General features: G+C 38.1%; 1 protein-coding gene across 1 annotated transcript in view; it reads right to left on the bottom strand.

Moving 5' to 3' along the window:
- Positions 1-17,336, bottom strand: part of LOC150108486 (isocitrate dehydrogenase [NAD] subunit gamma, mitochondrial-like) — a 145,900-nt gene extending 128,564 nt beyond the window's left edge. The window contains exon 1 of the mRNA XM_090390816.1: positions 17,063-17,336. Coding sequence (XP_090246942.1) covers positions 17,063-17,137 — 75 coding nt within the window. The 5' untranslated portion in view covers positions 17,138-17,336. The remainder of the gene's footprint in view (positions 1-17,062) is intronic.
- Positions 17,337-20,601: the final 3,265 nt, after the last annotated feature.

Genomic DNA, 20,601 nt, shown 5'->3' with positions numbered 1-20,601 from the left:
GCAGCTTTTAAATATTGTTCCTGGTTTGGATATAAGCCTTAATATTGTATTTTGGAATGTTGTCTATTTTCTTAGATATTCCTCTAATGTAAGTAGCAGTTATAATCTTTTTTTTTTTTTTTGTTGCATTATTTTAAAAGATTCTGTTGATTGTTTTCCTTTTGAAACCTTTCTAAATGTTTTGCTTATCATTTGAAATTCATTTTTTCAGAACCTGCTAATGATAGCAAAATTGTTAGTGCCCCATTTCTAAGGGTATTAATCACACCTTGCTTTTGTGTTGGATGGTGGCTGAGTTTTTATGTATGTACTAGCTCACATGGGTCAGTTTATAGTAGATCATGAAGGAAAGAGCCTGAAGGAGGACATATGACAACTGTATCCAGAAAAGGAATTGTGTTATTGTTTATCAATCTCAATGGTGAATTGAATGCGTCTGTTGTTTGCTGATGTGACTTACAAAGGTATTTAAAGTTTGGCAAATATATCAACAGCATATCTGAGCCCAACTTTGAGTTTTAGAATTGCTGAATCTAGAGGTCATTGCTCAAAATCTTTCATATAAAAGTTAGCTGTAGTGGGGGGGGGGGGGGGGGTGAGCCCGTGGCTGTAGCTTCTTTTAGTACTGTAGTTATTTTGCCACAAAAAATAATCAGAGTGAACTACTTGAACAAATAAAGTCATGATATTGGGCAGAAATTTGTTATGGAAGAGATGAACCCCGTCGGTGATCGGGACATTTGGGAAAATGGCAGTTACATCAAAACTGACTGAATGGCTATAAAAGGAAAAACAATCAACAGAATCTTTTACAAGAATGTAATCTTTTTTTTACTTTTGGATGCAATATTGCAACAGCCTTTTCTAAGGGAATACCTGACAAAATAGACAGAACACTGCAAAATAACAATATTGAGATTACATTCAAACTGTCTACAAAATTTAAAGGTTCACTCAGCTCCTCTAAGGATTCTCTTCCTACACTTGTCTATAGCCAGGGATAATCAAATCCAATGCAGCTAAACTTATCTTACATAAGGGAAACAGAATGTACATCTCCAATAAGAAAAGAGAACACAATGACACATTAATATCCTTCATTATGAAAAATCAAGCCCTTTCTGATCATGCACTTCAAACATGCCATAGAACTGACTGGAAAGACATCTAGTTCTTACATTGTTCTAAAACTCGGTAGAAAGAAGGAAAATTCAAAGAAGCCTATAAAATACTAATCCATCATCCTGGTCACAACAAGAATGATGGCTTAACAGTCCCAAGGATCTGGAAGGCATACCTGCAATCCATATACCATCTAGGAATAGGACAACAAAAGAACATGAGTGCTGAGCTCCAAAAATGTTGAAACACAAAAATAAAACAGGAATAGAAATATAGATTAGTATGTAACCAGTAGTCAATGGACAATAAACAGAACTTTAAAATAAAAAGACTGCAGAGAAGTATCCTAACCAGTAGCTATTGATGTAGTCCCAATTATGTAAGTATTTAATTATTACTTTTATTATTTCATTTTTTTCTCTTTTTCTTTTCTCTTACCAGAGGGTAGGCTAAGGTCAACAATTGATAAGAACAGTGGTTCTGCAGCTCAAAATGTTCAGTATTATTTTATCTTAGTTTAAGTATGTGCACTAACAATGTACTGTCTTCATAATTATACACAATTGTCTCATTCTGTATCATTCACCTGCTGTCTCTACTTCTCTTCCAATTCAAGACATTAGAATGAAAATCATTCTGATGTCTATAACTTCTTATGTTTTAGAGCTTGATTTCTTGCAATCCCAACTACCCCAACAGTGACATCCTTCTTTGTGACTTTAATATGTAACTCCAGCTGGCTCCCCTTTTCCTAATTCCACTAACCAAGCTGGAAGGGAAGCTGAGGTATCTACTGTAACAAATGGCCTAAAAAAAAGAGCCTCTGTAGCTCAGTTGGTATAGACGAAGCCCTTTGAAGGAACCTTTATCTGGTCTCTTCTGACTAAACATGAATTAGCCAGTCTAATAAGGAGACAGAGGGTTTTTTTCTCTCAGAAACTCAGGTTTTTCACCCCTCAGAACACATGCAATTGACAGACAAAAAAATACACTATAACCAATGACTTCATGTTGGTTTCACAAGATGGTGCAATACTATCCATGGGATTCATGGCAACAAGCAAACTGCCCATCTACCAAGCAGAATACCTGACAATTATTTCCATTCATCCAACACTGTGGATCTTTTTCTAACCAGTTCTCCTTTTAGGTACACTATTAGGTGACGACTCTTCTTGGTAATTCAGCCCCATCTCATCCAAGTTTCATCTCTAGTAGAATGCCTTCCCATTAGCCTTTCACATCTCATGACCTGTTGTATAACAATGACAATTGGGAATCAAATAAGAAACAAGAAAAGAAATGCCAATGAGACCCACTAGGATGTAGATCATCACACAGCAAATTGTCACCACTAACCTACTTATTGAAGGCCTGAAGTAGTGAATTGGTTTCCATGCAGTACGAGTCATACACTTCAAGGGCAGGGAAACCCAAAAACTCCATTTTGAGGGTACAACAGTCAAAACAGTGGTATCACAGGCTGGCCAGATAGTACAATAGTACACAAGTCCAAACCTGTCAGTAATCAGTCAGGAGGTTTCCCAATCCGATAACACATCATCTTACCGCACATACTTTGCAGTCCATGAAGAAGCCCAAACAGTGAGAGAGGTAAAGTCATTCTCTGTATGAGTGTCACATCAAAGAGACTCTCTCTTCTTCTCTCACTAAATGTCTCTACTCTATCCTTTCATTAAATTCATAAGCAATAATGAACATACAAACAATGGTAGTGCCAGTGCAATTAAAATAAATCTCCCTCGAAAACCACTTTCAATGAAAAACAAACAAAATGTACAAAAAAAAAAAAAGATCAAACAAAATATATGAAAAAAAAAGCCAAAATTCCTAGAAAAAAAAAATCACTTTTATATTCATTTCTCCAACATCCATGGCATAAGCAACAACATACACCATCACTTAGAGACATCTAGAACGGCTTTCTCTTGAAAGAAACCCAAATGGTAGACTACATCAATGACAGTTCATCTTCACTACACACTGCATAATTCCTTTGTGAGATTTAACTGACTGCCAGAAATGCCAAATTTAGAATCCTCTGCTTTTTTACCTCATCTGGCCTAAGTCTTCCTTGTCCCATTCAGTAATATTATTATTATGGGCAACTCCAAGGAGTCCTTAGACTCATCGAGGGAGGCCCCTAAACATCATGTCCATCACACTATTCGACATTCACACAGTATCTATCATACTTTGCCTTGAACTCATTCACTGTCATAGCACCCACAACAGACTCTGGCAGCTTATTCCACACATTCACCACTCTAAAAGTAAAAAAAACCCAGCTCTAACACACTTACTAACCATACTCTTGCCCAGCTTCCTTGTATGGCCCCTAGTCCTCCCACCACTAGTCCTGTTTTCAAAAATATCCTCTTAATCCTATAGAAACCCTTCAGCAATTTGAATGTCTCAATCATATCTCCTCTTTTCTGCCTATCAACCAATTTCTGCAACCCACAAATCTTCAACCTGTTTTCATAAGGTTCATTCCATAGACCTGCTATCATCTTGGTCACTGTCACTCGCCTCTGGATCCTCTCAACCTCCTCCCCATCAAGAAGAAACCTAGTTGACCAGATCAGAGTAAAGTAATCAAGATGGCGTCTTATCAAGGCTCGATACAGAGGAACAATAACTTGCTTATCTCTGCTCTTCAAAGTATTCTTCAGCATCCAAGTAATTTGATGAGCTGATTTAGCCACTTTTGCAATGTGCCCCCTAAACTTCAATTTCCCATCCACCAACATTCCCAAGTCCCTGACCTCATCAATCTCCTGGAGTACAGTTCCAGCAACGTGATATACTGCTGCTAATCTTTTCACCCCAAAATGCATAACCTTACACTTTGCCACATTAAATTGACATCCTTAGCCCAGACCTCCAATTTATCCAGATCATCCTGCAAAATTTTGACATCTTCCGCATTCACTATTGCCCAACCCAACTTAGCATGATCAGCGAACAAATGAACTGTTCCTCTCAAATCCTTCCCTATATCATTAATAAACAAATTAAACAGCAGTGGTCCAAGAAAAGAACCCTGCGGCACACCACTAGTCACAGGCCGTCTTTTGGACTCTACTCCTGAGTAAACTACTCTCTGGTATCTCTCCATCAACCACCCACCTATCCATCTCACCAACCCTATATCCATTCCCATATGCTGCAGTTTATGGATTAGACTTCCATGTGGTATCCTGTCAAAGGCATTTGACAGGATACCATCACTGTGTTATAAAACCTGAGCAAGTTACTGAAGCATGATCTACCCTTCACAAAACCATGCTGTCCCCCCATACAGTATCTCATTTTCATCAATCCATTCCTGTATTTTTCCCTTGACTACTTTCTTTGAGCCCTTGACAATGACTCCTGATATTCTGATCGGTCGGTAATTTGCAACAGTAGTCTTGGATCCTCCTTTATGCAGTGTAACTATTTTCCCCTCTATCCAGCCCTTTGGGACTAAACCAGACCCAAAACTCAGATTAAACAATTAAGTCAAGGGCACTGACAATTCTTTAGCCGCTTCACATAAGACTCGTGCTGATATACCACCCAATCCCACAGATGTATTCACATTAAGGTTCTATAATAGATTATTCACCTCCACTTCATTCACCACAATTCCCATATAAACTAATGGTTCCTTCATTCCTTCAACGTCACCACCTGGATGATATACTCTTGCAATGTGCTCACTTAGTAATTCCACTATATCGACTGATTCAGTGACCTCCCTACCATTGCCGTTCCTTAAAATCAATCTGCGTGTACAGTTTTTCTTTGACTTGCAGCATACTGAAAGAACTGTTTGGGATTCTCTTTAGCTTGCATGGCTAATTTCCTTTCATAATCCGTTTTTGCTTTTCTCACCAACAAACTCGTTACCCTTCTGGCCTACGCTTTATACCATTCATGTGCCTGCAGGTCACCTTTCTCCTTAAATTCCTTCCACAGTTGTTTCTTTTTTTGCAACTCAAGTTAATGGTGTTATTCATCCATTTAACCCCTACTTGATTTACTATTTGGACTCTAGGTATACAATCAGCCATAACCTCCTGCAAATGCTCCTTGACCACTTCCCATGCCCTATCAACATCCAGCCCGTGCAGTTTACATGCCATGCAAACTTAGGAGATTGCTTACTGAACCAAGCAATCTCCTAAGCTTGTCATACTTGCCAGCATGGTAATTCCACATGTACCCTGTCTTAATCGAAAATTTCACACATTTAGCCACCTCCCAGGTCAAGACCCTATGATCACTCTCACCAATAACTAGCAACATGGTCATATTCATTACAGTCAAATTCTCAGATGCTATTATTAGGTCAAGCACTCTTGAACCCCTAGTATTTTCCATTACATGCTGTCTCAGATAGTTATCCCTTAGTAACTGAATAAAATCCAGTTCCTTTCTAACATGTGTCCTCTCCTCCTTCCAATCAATGTTACCATAGTTGAAATCCCCCATAATAACTACCCTCCTTCCACTAATTTCCTCAATTTGTCTATGCATACTATCTCCACCATCTATTCCATCGCCTGGTCTAAAGCAGCACCCAACTGTACATTTTGTTCTCTGCTCATCCGCTATATTTACCATATTTACCAAATTAAGAAAACTGCTACTCTGACCTCTTCACCTTCTAAGAAATTACCCTGTAAAAGTTTGTCACTTCTCTTGACTTACATGCATGTGCACGCACACACACAGTGTTACAAAAAAGAAATGAACAATAAAAGACAGGCATCCAAGTTAAAGATGTTTAATTAAAAATAAATTAAAATGCAAATATTTTGGTTTGTCTCATAAACCATCATCAGTGTTAACAAATGAATAAAGGAAAATCCAAAAACAACAGCATAAGCACATTGAGAATGGCATCTTTTCACATGCAGTCATGAGAGCACTAGGTTAGAAATTATTGTAGTGCAAGGATCTTATATAATATATATATATATATTAAAAAAAATTAAAAAATAATTTTTAATAAAGATTTCCCAGACTTTTTAGAATATAAAGTCCATCATGAGATAATAATCTGGATAATAAAGAACTTCAGCACTCTCTTTGATGACATGTTCAAATTTGTAAATGCTTCAATACGAGCATAGAAAAATCAGCACCAGCACAAAATGATCCTGTAGCTGATGTTATTAATTCCGTGTTCTGCAAGGCCAAACTTACATTTACTTAGTTCAATAGAGGAATGGTGTTTCAGAAATACATTTGTGAAGGAGCAACCAGTTTGTCAAATTGGATAAGTTGCAATTAAAAATAAGTTAACAGATTTCAGATAGTAGCAGCCGTTGTACTTTATTTTTTGGTGAAGGTAAAACAAACCTGATTTAATTGACAGGTTTGTACTTGACTACAAGATGAAATTTCTTTAGGAGTAACCCATCCTAAGGGTTACTCCTAAAGAAATAGGAGTAACCCTTATGAAATAAATAAATATAAGGAACAGTGGCGGCCAGTGAAAATTTTAAGTGGGGGTGCTGCATATACAAAATAAAAAAAATAATTCATTTTTTCCTGATCAGTAACTAATTTATTAATAAGTAAATTTACATATTAAAAAAATTGCTTTATTAAAAATATTTGACCCTCACTATGAACACACTAATAATAAAAGTTTTGTACACAGAAATAGTGCATGCAACCATACAATTTATCTGTAGCGACACTGCTCTTTGAGCAGTGTCGGTTTCGACATTCCGACACTGTGTTAGATCGCGGTGCATTTCATTCATGTAACGATAATTTTTCATATAACAATAATTGAGAAAATATAATTCTTTTCATATTTTCAACAGTGACACTCGTCATAATTCAGTCTTGTTCTATAATAAATAAATAATTATATGTTATTTTAACAGAATAAAATAAGATTTAACAAAAATATTTCACCCTCATCACGAATACACACCAATAATAAAAGTTTTCTACACAGAAATAATGCGTGCAAGCATACAATTTATCTGTAGCGACACTGCTCAAAGAGCAGTGTTGGATTCACTTGTTATGTGCAGTGACAAGTGCAAATGAATATCAGTGAGTCTAGCCAAACGTGATAATTCTGACACTGCGTTAGATCACAGTGCATTTGTTTCGTAATCTAAAGCATTAATCGAACAACTCCAATTATTAGCTATTCAATCAATGTCAAAGCATAAGTTGTAACCTTTAACATGTTGTATTGTATTTACATAATGTTGTAAGCATCGTTATTATTTATAAACACAAACAAAATTTGATTTTTTCGTTTTCCCCTTCGGGGGTGCTGCAGTGTCGCAGCACCCCCATTACCTTAACCACCATTCCTGAGATACTGATCATTCTATAATTTTCTCCCTCTTTCTAAGACCCTCCTTTAAGTAACAGAACTATTTTTTTCTATTTCCATTCCCTTTGAACCTTGCCAGAGCTGAGAATTATATTAAATAGCCTGGTCAATGACATTGCCAATCACACACATGGTCCGATCCCATCTATTCTTATGGCTGTATTCACACTGAGATTTTGTAATATTCTTGGCATCTCCAGTTTACTTATCCCGTTGAAAGTTTATTTTTCACTTGGTTAGACTATAATAAATTTAGTTTAATCCTTTATCCAAGTGTGAGCAAACAAAGTTTGTGCCTGAAAACATCTTCAGGAGTGGGGTAAGGTAGTAGAACACCGAGCAACTTGAAGCAAAGGTGGAGCAAGCTAACATTACTCCTATCTCAGTATCTCCTTGCAGATATGTATAATGTTATGCATTAAGGGACGGGCCACTACCCAGACTAGTTTCGACCTTTATTGAGGTCTCTTCAGTGGGAGCCAGGCCCTGAGGTGGAGATACCAGGCAGAATCAATGGCACGTCATCTTTACCTATAGGAGTTGCCAAACGGTGTGCCACCTTTTTATTAAATTACTCTGGATTTAGAGAAAGATGTTGAAAGTTTATTTTTCACTTGGTTAGACTATAATAAATTTAGTTTAATCCTTTATCCAAAAGGATTAAACTAAATTTATCACTGCAGTAGCTCTTTGATGATAAATGCTTGCTAAGTGACTGTTCAGTAATTGAACACTACTTCTTCTGCTTTTCACTTCCTTACCATCAGCAGTCATCATTAATGTTATCCTTCCATAATCATTCTTCCTTTATTTCCCACTTAGTGAAAGAACTATCTGGACTTTCCTTTTGTGTGTGCTCAGTTAATTTTCTCTCATCTGATACTACCCTCTTACAATGATGGCCATCCTTCTTTTCTATACTTTGTACTGCTCATAAGTCTTCTCATCACCTTTAAGTTACGAATCCACAACATTTTCGAGAGGAGCAGTATTAGTATAGTCTGATGCTGCTTCTCTCAAACATCTCTCAATCCTTTCTCATGCACTGATGACATCCTTCTCTTGTTCTGATGAACTGGCACTGGTGCTTCAGCTTGTCATAATCACCATATTTATAATTCCACATATCTCTCTTCTTAACTGAAAACCCCACATTTATCAACTCCCCAGATCAAGACTGTATGATTACTCTCCTCAGCTGGAGGCAACATGTCTACCTTAGTTATGAATAAATCCTCTGATGGTATTCCCAGATATATCACTCTGAAAATCATGAATGTGATATTCATTCTGAATATCATCTGAAAGAGCACATGATGGTCTTCACCATCAGGTGCTCCTTCAAGTAATTATCTCTTACATTACATCTGCATAAATTCCACTTCTTTCCCATTATGTGTCTTTTTCTCCTAATCTGTATTCTCGCAGTTGAAGTTCCTCATAATAATTATTTCACTGAACTCACTGAGCTGATCTGTCAATGCATGCCATTTACATTCCCATTTGAAATTTCACTTTCATTTGTTATAACCTGAACAACTAGTTAAGCTTTACTGTTGTGCAATAAACCCCTGCTTTGATTTCAGTGAGTGTTTTTGAGTTCAAGACCAATAAATTAAGGGGTTGTTACAGGATCAATGCTGGAGAGGTTCTACAGAAAATAGTGGGAGATTAGGGGAGAACCAGAGGTCATCCCTGGAAGCTGTATAAGGAGAGTGTGAGTAGCGAAGTGAGAAGCAGGTTTTTGTCATGCAGAGTTGTGAATGATTGGAATGCCTTGATAGCAGAGAGAGAGAGAGAGAGAGAGAGGAAGTGGTGTCTGGAGAGAATTTGAGTGTGTTTAAAGCACGGTATGACGAGCTGTGTGTGTTTGGTAAAGTGACTTCCTAGATGAGTCTTTGACTCCATGGGGTCTTAGGTAATAATAATGAATTACCTTCCTTAGATCTGGCTTTAAAAATTTTTGGAAATTTTGCAGTTGGATACTTGAATCCAGGTTCAATTTGGTCTTGGTCTAGTGCTTTAACAAAGTTTTTCAAGTGACAGCAGAAATATTTTTTTGGGTTCATAAGAGGCTTCATTTTATGTTATTCTTTTCTATTGTAAAACTGGAAAGGGCATTTTCTTCATGCAATGTTCAGTCACATAGGTACAATAAAGCAGCAATGCTTTGCAAATTTTCCTTGCCTACTATGCACTAATTATAATTAACATTTCTATGGATGAAAGATTCATTGCAGGAGGTCTCATTCAACCAGCAACATATCATATTAAATGTTAAAATCATTCACAACACATTCCAGCAATGCATTCAACTTACCCACTGCTCTCCATGTAAAAAATACACTCATTACTTCCCTCTTCACCACATGCTTACACAACTTACAACAATGGCTATCTTCTTTTCTCCATCTAATTCTGAATTAATCTTGCAAAATTCCCTAACTTTAAATATTTTTATCATATTGCCTCTATTTTGTTTATACACTCAATTCTTAATTTACTTTTCCTCAGCCTCTTTGCATAACCAACATTCCACAGTCCTGATGTTGCCTTTGTCAATTACCCTGGTCACTTTCTAAAATTTCTCCTAGAAACTCAAGTTTTGCATTCTATACAGGCAAATACTAATGCATGCACAGTTTATAGACAAAATGTACTATTAGTAGTGTTACATGGTGAGTGTAGAGTGCCCTCACACAATCAGTGCTCAGAGGTGCACATAATAGTAATAATAAATAATTAACATTATTATTATTGAGATTACTGCTTTAACATATGTGACTGACATTAATCTGGGAACAGAGGTGGACGAATTGAAGGGTCTTATGATATTGCAGAATCTCAATGTAAATACAGCTGCGGGATTAGATTAGATATCAACTAGGGTTTTGTAAGAATGTGCAAGGGAACTAGCAAAGACTTTGACTCTTGGGCTCTTTAATTTAAGTCTCAGCTCCGGCAGAGTTCCAAGGGAGTGGAAGGAGGGCAAAACAATTCCTTTGCATAAGTGAGGTTCTAGGACTGCAGTAGCAAATTATAGACCAATTAGTATCTCAGGTATGGTGGTAAAAGTACAAGAAAAATTGGTCAAAAAGAGAATTCAAGAATAGGTAGATAAAATGCAAGCCTGGCCAGCAGATACGCTAACCATTCAGCTAGCCAGGCTGAGTGGTTAGCATATCCGCTCTCCAGCCAAAAGGCTGCAGGTTCGAATCCCGCTGTGGGCATGGATGTTTGTGACTGTTTGTGGAAATACCAGTGGTGGTGGTCGGCAGTAGATGGCATTGGTAGTTGGAGTCAGTTGGTGGATTGAGTAGTGGAGACAGAGTTGTAGAGCAGATGCCCTCCCTCGATGAGTCTTTGGACTCCCTGGAGGTATCATATAATAATAATAATACAAAATATGATACTGTATGAGGGTCAACATGGCTTTGTGAAGGGTCGTCATGCCTTAGTAATTTACTAACTTTTTATAATAGAGTAACAGCTGAGTTGGATAAAGGGAATGGCTACACAACGCTTTTTCTGGATTTTACAAAGGCATTTGACAGAATACCACATGGTACTCTGTTACACAAATTAGAACAAATAGGGATGGATATGACACTAGTGAAGTGGATAAGAGGATGGCTGCTGGACAGATATCAAAACGTGGTATATGGAGGGGCAGAATCAAGGCAAAAACAGGTGACTAGTGGTGTGCCACAAGATTCAGTGCTGGGACCATTGCTGTTTAGTTTGTACATAAGTGATATAGGAAATAACCTGAAAGAAAATATTCAGTTGTTTGCTGATGATGCAAAATTAGATAGACTAATGGTTAATCAAGGAAATGTGGAAAGCTTGCAGGATGATTTAAATAGGCTGTCAGTGTGGGCAAAAGATAATGAATATCAGTTTAATGCAAAGTTATGCATTTTAGTAAAAATACATTACAAGCTGTGTATCACATTGATGGCACTACACTCCAGGAAATAGACGAAGCTAGAGATTTAGGAGTGGTGGTAGAGAGAGAATTAATATTTAGAGAACATACTGCTAAGGAAGCCCATAAGATTACTTGGCTATTGAAGAACACATCAACAAATAGAGATAAGGAAGTTGTCATTCCACTTTATAAGGCCTTGATATATCCACAATTGGATTACTGTGCTCGTCTGGTCTCCTGGGTTTCTTAGGGATGAGGAAGTGATGGATAGGATTCAGAGGTGAGTGGACTGTTCCCTATGAGGATAGATTGAGGGTGTGTGGATTGCAGAAGTTGGTTAATAGGAGAAAAAGAAGGGATATGATAGAAACATTTAAGTTGCTTAAATGGTTTTATAGAATAGATGCGGGGAAATATTTCAGCACTTGGCTAGAGGGACCAGAAGAAGGGGTCATCCCTGGAAGTTGAATGAAGGTGTGGTTAGTAGGGGTGTGAGGACTAGATTTTTTGCTTGGAGAGATGTGAATGAGTGGAATGAGTCATCACAGTCAGTTATGAGTGCTTTGTCTGTTAATGGGTTCAAGGAGAGGTATGACAGATTGTGTGGATAAATTGGGTCTCCCACGATGAGTATTCAGACTCCATGGAGGTGCCCGTATAATATTATTATGATTAACACCAGAAGTTTTGACACAGCATTTTGTATGTGGTGTGATCAAAGCCTTATGCAGTTGTACAACCACCTCCTTATTTCTACTTGTCAGTGTACTCTTTATCACAGCAGAAATGTGCTGAGTAGTCTTCATCTGTAATCTGCCCTCTGAACTTATGTTTCTGTTGGAGCACCAATTTCAAATTGTTTCCTGGAGCAAAGTTTCACCAATACAGTACACAGCCTCATATCAGTACTCCAAGCACTACAGTTTGCACTTATTAATATAAAGAGTCTTCTTTCACTACACGTTATTCTCGCTTCCTATGAAGGGTCCGCATGTTACTTAGATGCAACTACTTGCTAGTACCACTCCCAACAGACCTGTCGCCTAGTCTGCCACTGGGGGAGATATATTTTTGGCTGTACAAGCATATGTTCACGGGGCCAGTTTGCCTGCTTGTGGGATGAAAAACGCCAGATAAACTGGCAGAAAAAAACCCTATTGCTGGTGCCTAAGACAGGCTAACTTGGCTATGCCTGAGGAAGATCCTCAAGTTCCTCACGTCTTCGACGGGAATCGAACCTGGGACACTCCTTCCCCAGGCATATGGTTGCGAAACGCAAAGCCACTAGGCTAACTGCACGGACTTATTAATATAAAGAGTAATCCTGCCTATTTGCACAAGTTGAGAGTCTATTTAAATCCTCCTAAACAGAGTTGACATGAGCATCACTCCTGATAATTCTCCAACTTTGTATCATCAGTGCAACTGAATATACCCTGTCAATATACATAAAATACCATTAACAAATGGCTAAATAACAGACTGGTTGGCCAAGTGGTTAATGTACCCATTCTCTACCAACAGTCCGCAGATTCAAAACCCACAATCAATGTTCCGATGTGTGTGTGTGTGTGTGTGTGTGCACTAGTTAAAAAGGGGGGGGGGGAATAGATGGTATATGACTAGTAACTGTACACACAAAATTTTTGCTTTCCGAATGTTTAATTTACAATCAATAACTTTTGAACATACTATAAAAATGAGATAAATCATACTTGTCACTTATTTTATTTAATAATTTCTCCAGTGTCTCCACTCCAATATTACTCTAACCCATCCCTACTTAGTTACTCTTAGCATACACCACGTGGGCGAATTGGCACTGATGTCAGCAAATTGATATCAACACCAATTTGCTTCAGTGTCACACATATTTGCTTAAAGTGTCTACTGTCTAGACAGTACAGTCACCAGAACTCCTACAAACATGAATTTAAGTGAATTAATTTGGTGCTCACAATTCTAGTTATAGCTAAATGAAAAAAAAGGGCAACATTAATCCTGAAAATGTCACCATCAAAATTAAAGCAGAAAAGAACTGCAAATTCATTTAAACCTGAGTGACTAGACAAATGTGTTGAAATGGCAATGCCAACACTGCTATTAAATAAGTATGTTGTGACTTTTGCTATTGTGAGCACAGACTACTAAACCTAAGATTGGGAACTTGTGTACAAAATGTCTCACTAGGGGAGTGAGAGGCAGGGTTTTTTTGTACAGAGTTGTGAATGATTGGAATGCCTTGCCTGAGAGGAGTTTGAGTGTGTTTAAGACACTATATGATGAGAGAGAGGTGTGTGTGTGTGTGTGTGTGTGTGTGTGTGTATGTGTGTGTGATAAAAGGACCTCCCAGATGAGTCTTTGACTCCATGAGGTCTTGGGGTGGTAATAATAATAATAATAATAATGTTTTTCATGCACATGGGCCAGCAAAAATTAAAGGGAACATTTAGATGTTTCACATAGATTGGTCAGACATAGATGTTTCTGATTGCCATTAAGAGACATTGTCCAGTGTGACATCACTGCCCTTCTTATTAGATGCTATGTAAAAATTTTTTAAAAGTAATAAATAATGAGAAAATTTCTTTGACCCATCCAGTGTATCACTACAGGTTCACAACCATCAATGTTAGAAGATGCATAAAAAAAAAATGTAGTGACCTACGACGAGAACCTTGTAGCATCTATGAGTACTAGTTATGCTTCTTTTTTAAGGGATGCCCTCTCCCTAATACATCATTCAGACAGCCAATTTCCTATGCATATGATTGGTCAAATGCATATGAACTGGTTAGATGCATCTGACTAATCCAGCACATTCTTCATTTTGTCAAAAGATGACTATACTCTTGCCCTTGGCGTTTCATGTCAACTCTTTTGCATATTCCCAAAAAATATATGGTGATACATTATCCAACTAAACAGCCTTATTAAATAAAGCATTAAAAATAAAAAAATATTTTAAGAAAATCATTAAACATTTGATATTAGTATATATATATATATATATATTATCAGCAAAGCAAGTAAGCATTCTACCTCCCTTTCATTATGACATTCATCACATGTGAACTTGGAAAATTATCATTAACCTGCAAACAAATTTGGCCACACCACACTGCTCTATAGAGGTAGTCTGCCTTAATGCCAACAAAATTTCAATCACCATAAGAATCTAATACCCAGAATTTTGTAATGCGAGTTGGAAAATCCTTATCAAATGGTAAAGTGCTCATAATAATTAACAGGAAGAATAGTTGAACAGTCATACATATTAAGGGAGATTCCCATAAAGGATATGAATCTTGGATGAGAGATATTCATATATAGTGATTTTCTTGGACTTTGCAAAGGCATATGATAGATTACCACATAACAGATTGGTATATAAGCTGCAGAAGATGGAATTAGATAACAGATGGGTTATCAAATTCCATAATAAGTTAGATGGATTGAAGACTGGCTTTCTGAAATATACCAGCAAGTTATGTATGATGAAGAAGGGTCTCAAAAAAAAGGGGAAGGTGACCAGTAGCATGCTTCAGCATTCTGTTCTTGGGCTCATACTGTTTAACTTATTTGTTAATGATATTTCTGTAGATTGACTGAGGATCTTCAAATGTTTGTGATGATGATGCAAAGTTAGGTAGAATTATCAAGAGTATTGCTGATGTTAATTCTCTACAGGAAGATTTGAATAGGCTTTTAGCTTAAACAGATGAGTAAAGGTGTAGTTTGGATATTAATAAATCCAAGGTGTTACACTTTGGGATACAGAAATATACCACTATATAGTGTATCGGTGGAGCTGTACTTGAGGAAGTGGGCGAGATTTGGGATTTTGGAGTGATGGTAGACAGTGGAACTAAAGTTCTGAGGGTATTGCAAGTGTTATAAAGCCTGCATATTGTATTACTGCAACGATACAAAGCAGTAGTGCACTCAGGATTTAATCATTTGGGGGGGGGGGAATTGAGAATACACACTATGCATCGACCTATGACCGAGCATCTGCAATGATCGCTAATTCATAAGTAGTATAGAAATAGAAGACACAACATAAATAAAAAAAATTAATTTTAATTAGGAAAAGATTTTTGGGAGATTTTCTAGTGTTTTTTTTCCTTTTTCTTTGGGAGGCAGGGCCCCCCGGTCCCCTCCTCTGGGTGCATCACTGATACAAAGTACATTGACATGTAGGGATAAGGAAGTGGTGTTACTTTTATATAAAGCATTGCTCTGACCACACATGGTCTATTGTGTTCAGATTTGGTTGCCTGGTTCTCAATGATGTAGAAACACTAGAGAGAGTTCTAAGACAAATAACCAAAGTGATATCAGGACAGCATTTGAAGGAATATGGATTACAGAGTTTAGTGGAGAGGAGGAAAAGAGGTGATATGACAAAGAGCTTCAAGTCAGTTAAAGGATTCTACCAGATTAATAGAGAAAAATTATAAAAAGAGTAGACGTTAAGATGGGAAGAATGATAAGCCATCCCTGCAAGTTGTATAAAGATGTGGTTAAGAAGGGTGCGAGTAGATTTTTACATGAAATTGGTGAGTGGCACGTTAGGAATGTAAATAACTTCAAAGTTCATTATGATACACATTGATAAATAGATGGATAGGGGAAGGGCTGATAAACAGATATCAGAGGGTAATGTATAATGAAGTGGAATCGAGGCAAATAAGAGTGACCAGTGGAGTGTCCTAGGGCTAGGTACTAGGTCTGATGATGCAAAACTAGGTCTATTACCAACAGACTATTATACAGTTTTAGAGAAAACGTGGAGCTGGTCTGTGTATAAAATCTGAAATCAAATTTTCAGTTATTGGTATCTTTTCTTCACCTCCTGCTTTTCCTTGGCCTCAGGATCTAAGAGTGGATATATGGTTTAAGGCAGCACATTCAATATCATAATTTTATATCTGGGAAAAAAAAAAAATATATTTCCCCTAAATATCCCATTTCTTTGATTTTATGTTTTATTCCATTAATATTGAAGTTTAAACAAAATTTGTTAATATTTGGATATAACAAAATTATTGGGAAACACAGATGTGAAGAAGTCAGAATTTGGTCTTTGTGAAAAGGGGCACAAGATTATGATGGGGGATGAAAATAACTGACTTGGAAAGCTGTCATGTATTTTACAATTACACAGTTGGCAAAGGATGGATATGAGCAATGATCCCATCGCTACTCCCTATTAAACCATAGTTTCATCATACACACAAAAGTTTATTTCACGATGTTAATGTTTCTATGTAGGCCGGAAAAAGTATATGAAATCCATGACTAATTCTAGTCTCTGTGTTAAAATGGAAGTACAGCTGTCGGACAATCAGCTTTTCTGCAATTTCTAGATTAATATAAGTGTGTACTTGTACTTGCACACGTATGTATCTGATTAAGGTGGAAACAACTGATGAGGTCACGATGTTGGGTGTTGTAAAAAAAATAAAAAAAAATTATAGCAAGCTCACATTATATCGCAGTCAGCTCGTATTAAGTTATACTGAGCAATGCAATATGAACCTAATTTTTTTTTTTTATCCAAACATATGGGAGATGGAAATCATCGCTTCAATTGTTTTTAAAACTTCTGATATTCTAATATTTACCATCATCTGCTTATCAGAATATTTAATCAACAGTCGTTGCAAAGAAACAATTCCAAAACACTTGTAGACTGCCATTATTTCCGGAAAGTTACCGAGGGGTCAATTTCACCTCTTTTCTTCTTCAGCTTTGCACTAACAACTCAATATTCTAAAAGGATATGAATATCTCTATAAGAGTATTTATTTGAAATGGTACCAGGTAATAATTATCGTCATATTTACTATCAAGAATAATAATATTTACTAAATATAGTTTTGTTGCTTGCCCTAACGGCAAAAAATAGCATACACATAAGAAATTTCCATATTAGAAATTATGCATCATATTCCTGTTAGGACAGAACTCTCACAGTTAAAAAGTACGTATAATAGGTTATTTTCATAATGAGGTCACAGTTAATAAATGCCCATACGAAATGAACAGAACTGATTGAGAGTGATGAGGAGAAATGACAATTCTGATCGTGATCTTGGACCGATGAGGATTGGATTACGAATTCTGGTAAGGTAAGGTATCGTAAGCATTTGAAGATTTAGACGGAGTGATTGAGGTAGATTACGATTTTCGGAGATTCAAGGATTACGATTCTGAAGATTCTACAGCCTATGTTCCTATCAGCACTCGCCCAGGTAAATGTAAGCTTTCGGCTTTTTGATGCAAATTTCCCATGCCTTCTCCTGTTTCCTGCCCTGTGCCTGTCAGTAGTCTTCCGCCTCCCGAAGGAGATTTCAACTGCCGGTTTACACTTGTTGGAACGAAGCGACAAGGCAGGTCTGAACCACTAACCCCCCCCCCCCCCAATCAACACCTACTAGACTTAACAATTAACGGAATAGACACCGACGCCCTGATAAAAACACTGGACAGAGGGCTGGCGTTGAGCCTATTTAAAAAACTAAAAAAAAAAAAAAAAATTGAAGCGGAATGGCCAGGCTCCTTCAACCTGTACTCCAGAAAGAGGACGATGACGAAAGCGAGGATATCGCCAACACAGAGGAAAAATTGGATTCTGTGGTCAACCCCCCCCCCTCCTGCGGGACCAAGGTGAGACTCACACGAGGAAAAAGCGCAAAACACAGACTACAGAACCACCCAAGGATGAAGGTATGGACAAAGATGGACACAAATCTGATTCTTCTGCTTCCACTAAAGAGAAAGTGCCTCCAATTATCCGAAGAGAAAATAACAGGTGGACGGCACTAAGGGCCAATATGGCTAGCCTGCAGATAGCAAAAACAGCTAAGAATCTAGACGATGGCATCAAAATCCAGCCCGCCACTATATTGGTCTACGGAAGACTCACGAAGGAGTTAGACACCGAAGGTGTTTCTCCGTGGAGTATCAGAGGACATACCTACAGAAGACATAACCACCGATCTCTGCTATCGCGACCGACCTACCACCATCAAAGTCAGCCGAATAACCAGACCGGACAAAAGTCCGATGCCACTCGTTTTAGTACAGATTCACCAGGCATACAAAAACATCTACGATCAAACAGCAATTTGCGGGCTAAAAATCGGTCGAGAACCACTAAGAAAAAGGACCTCATCAGGTCAGTGCCACAGGTGCCAAACGTTTGGTCATGCACAACCTCTTGGCATGGCCAAACGTTTGGCACCGTTTGGCAAGCAGAATATAAGTGCTTAAAATGCGGTAAGAGCCACCCCACAAATGCCTGCACCAAGCCAAACACCACCCCTGCTAAATGTGCAAACTGCGGTGGCTCTCACCCAGCAAACTACGAAGGATGTATACATCACCCCAAAAACAGACAATCCTCTACCAATCTACCAATCTACAAACACCGGTAGCAGTATTCTCAGCTCCTTCACCACCCAGAGGTCAACAAAATACGACAGAGGACAAACTGCCGCAACATGAAACAACGATCACAGCAAACCACAAACGGCAGAAGTAGTCTGCTCAACAAAGGCCACACAGGAACAATCCACCCAAATTTAGCGGCCATCATTACAACCTCTCTGGAACTCCAGGAATTCATAGTGAGTTAAAACCCTGGCATCATCCTCATAAATGAATCTCACTCGAGACCAGCAGACAACCCCAAACTTAGAGGATACCTCCTCACAGAAACAACAGACTAAACTACAGAGGCGGTGGCACCACCATTTTCATAAAGAACTGCACCAATCACTACTCTCTAACCAACCCCTTAACCAAAAATCTAGAGCTCACAGTAATAGAAGTACCCACAATCTCAGTTGGGAAACTAAAACTTTATGCAGTCTACAACCCACCATCAAAGAATCTGCTACATTCAGATCTGGATGCGGTCCTGGACAACAGAGAGCAAGTCATCATTGCCAGTGGCTTAAATGCGAAACACCCTGCATGGAACAGTAAATCCACCAACAGCAACGGCCACATCCTCTTCAGCTACTCCAGTTTAAACTACGCAGTTGTGGCAGGCTCCCACCGAACCAACACATCACAGAACGTACGGCACAGCTCTGACATACTTGACATAGCTATCTTGCAAAATATTAAGCCACTGTATAGCCTAGACTCTTTAAACGAGCTTACATCTGATCACAACCCCCCAATCCTGCTCCAGTTGGGAAAGCAAGAACAACCGCCTCCCCCACCCCACACACACACTCCTTCATCTCATAGAAATAACTATCAAAAGTACTACCGGAACATACTGGACCCGTCCCTCACATCAGTTCCAAAAAAGAATTGAAAATGCAGTAAAAATCTGACCCAGCAAATCAACACAGCCTTAAAGGCTAGAACCGGTACTACAACCACCTTTAAGCCGAATCGACTACCTGAAGACATCATGAATTTAATTAGGGAAAAAAACAAAACAATGAAAAGGTACCATAATACCCCGGCACCTCAAGACAAAAAGATCCTTAGCAAGCTAAACAATGAAGTTACAGAAGCGCTTAAAGCTCACAGGAATGAAACATGAAAAGCCCTGCTAGCCTCTATATCACCTGGTGAAAACTCCATCTAGAACATATTAAGAAAACTCAGAAACAAAAGCAAATCACTTCCCCCACTCAAGTCAGACTGGGGCTTCGTATACACGGGCTCTGAAAAAGCAGAAGATATAGCAAGAAATTTAGAAAAACAGTGTAGCCCTGCATACGAGGACTTGGACATCAATCATGTCTACAAAATCCACCGCCACGTCAGATACGTACTGAAACTTCTCGATACCCGCAACAACAAACCTGCAACTACCTCGCCAGCGGAAATCTACGAAGTCATAAAGAAGCTAAAGAATAAAAAAGCCCCTGGTCCTGATCGCATTACTAATATAATTAATAAACTGCTGCTCCCGAAGAGCAATTGCACATCTCACCACAATAATTAACGCCATGCTCAGATTCAAATATATTCCCTCCTATCGGAAAGTCGCAGATGTGATTCTATTGCTTAAACCAGGTAAAGATCCACACCTGCCTGAAAGCTATCGACCCATCAGCCTAATCTCAAACTTAGGCAAAATTGCCAAAAAAATCATTCTCTCTAAACTCCAAGCCTCAGTAAACGAGTTAAATAT

Source organism: Typopeltis vanoorti, chromosome 3 (assembly GCF_054136105.1).
Source record: "Typopeltis vanoorti isolate ZY-2024b chromosome 3, IOZ_Tvanoo_1.0, whole genome shotgun sequence".
NCBI classification, from domain to species: domain Eukaryota; kingdom Metazoa; phylum Arthropoda; class Arachnida; order Uropygi; family Thelyphonidae; genus Typopeltis; species Typopeltis vanoorti.
Note: the sequence above shows the minus strand (reverse complement) of the source record. Positions and strands in the feature narration are given on the sequence as shown.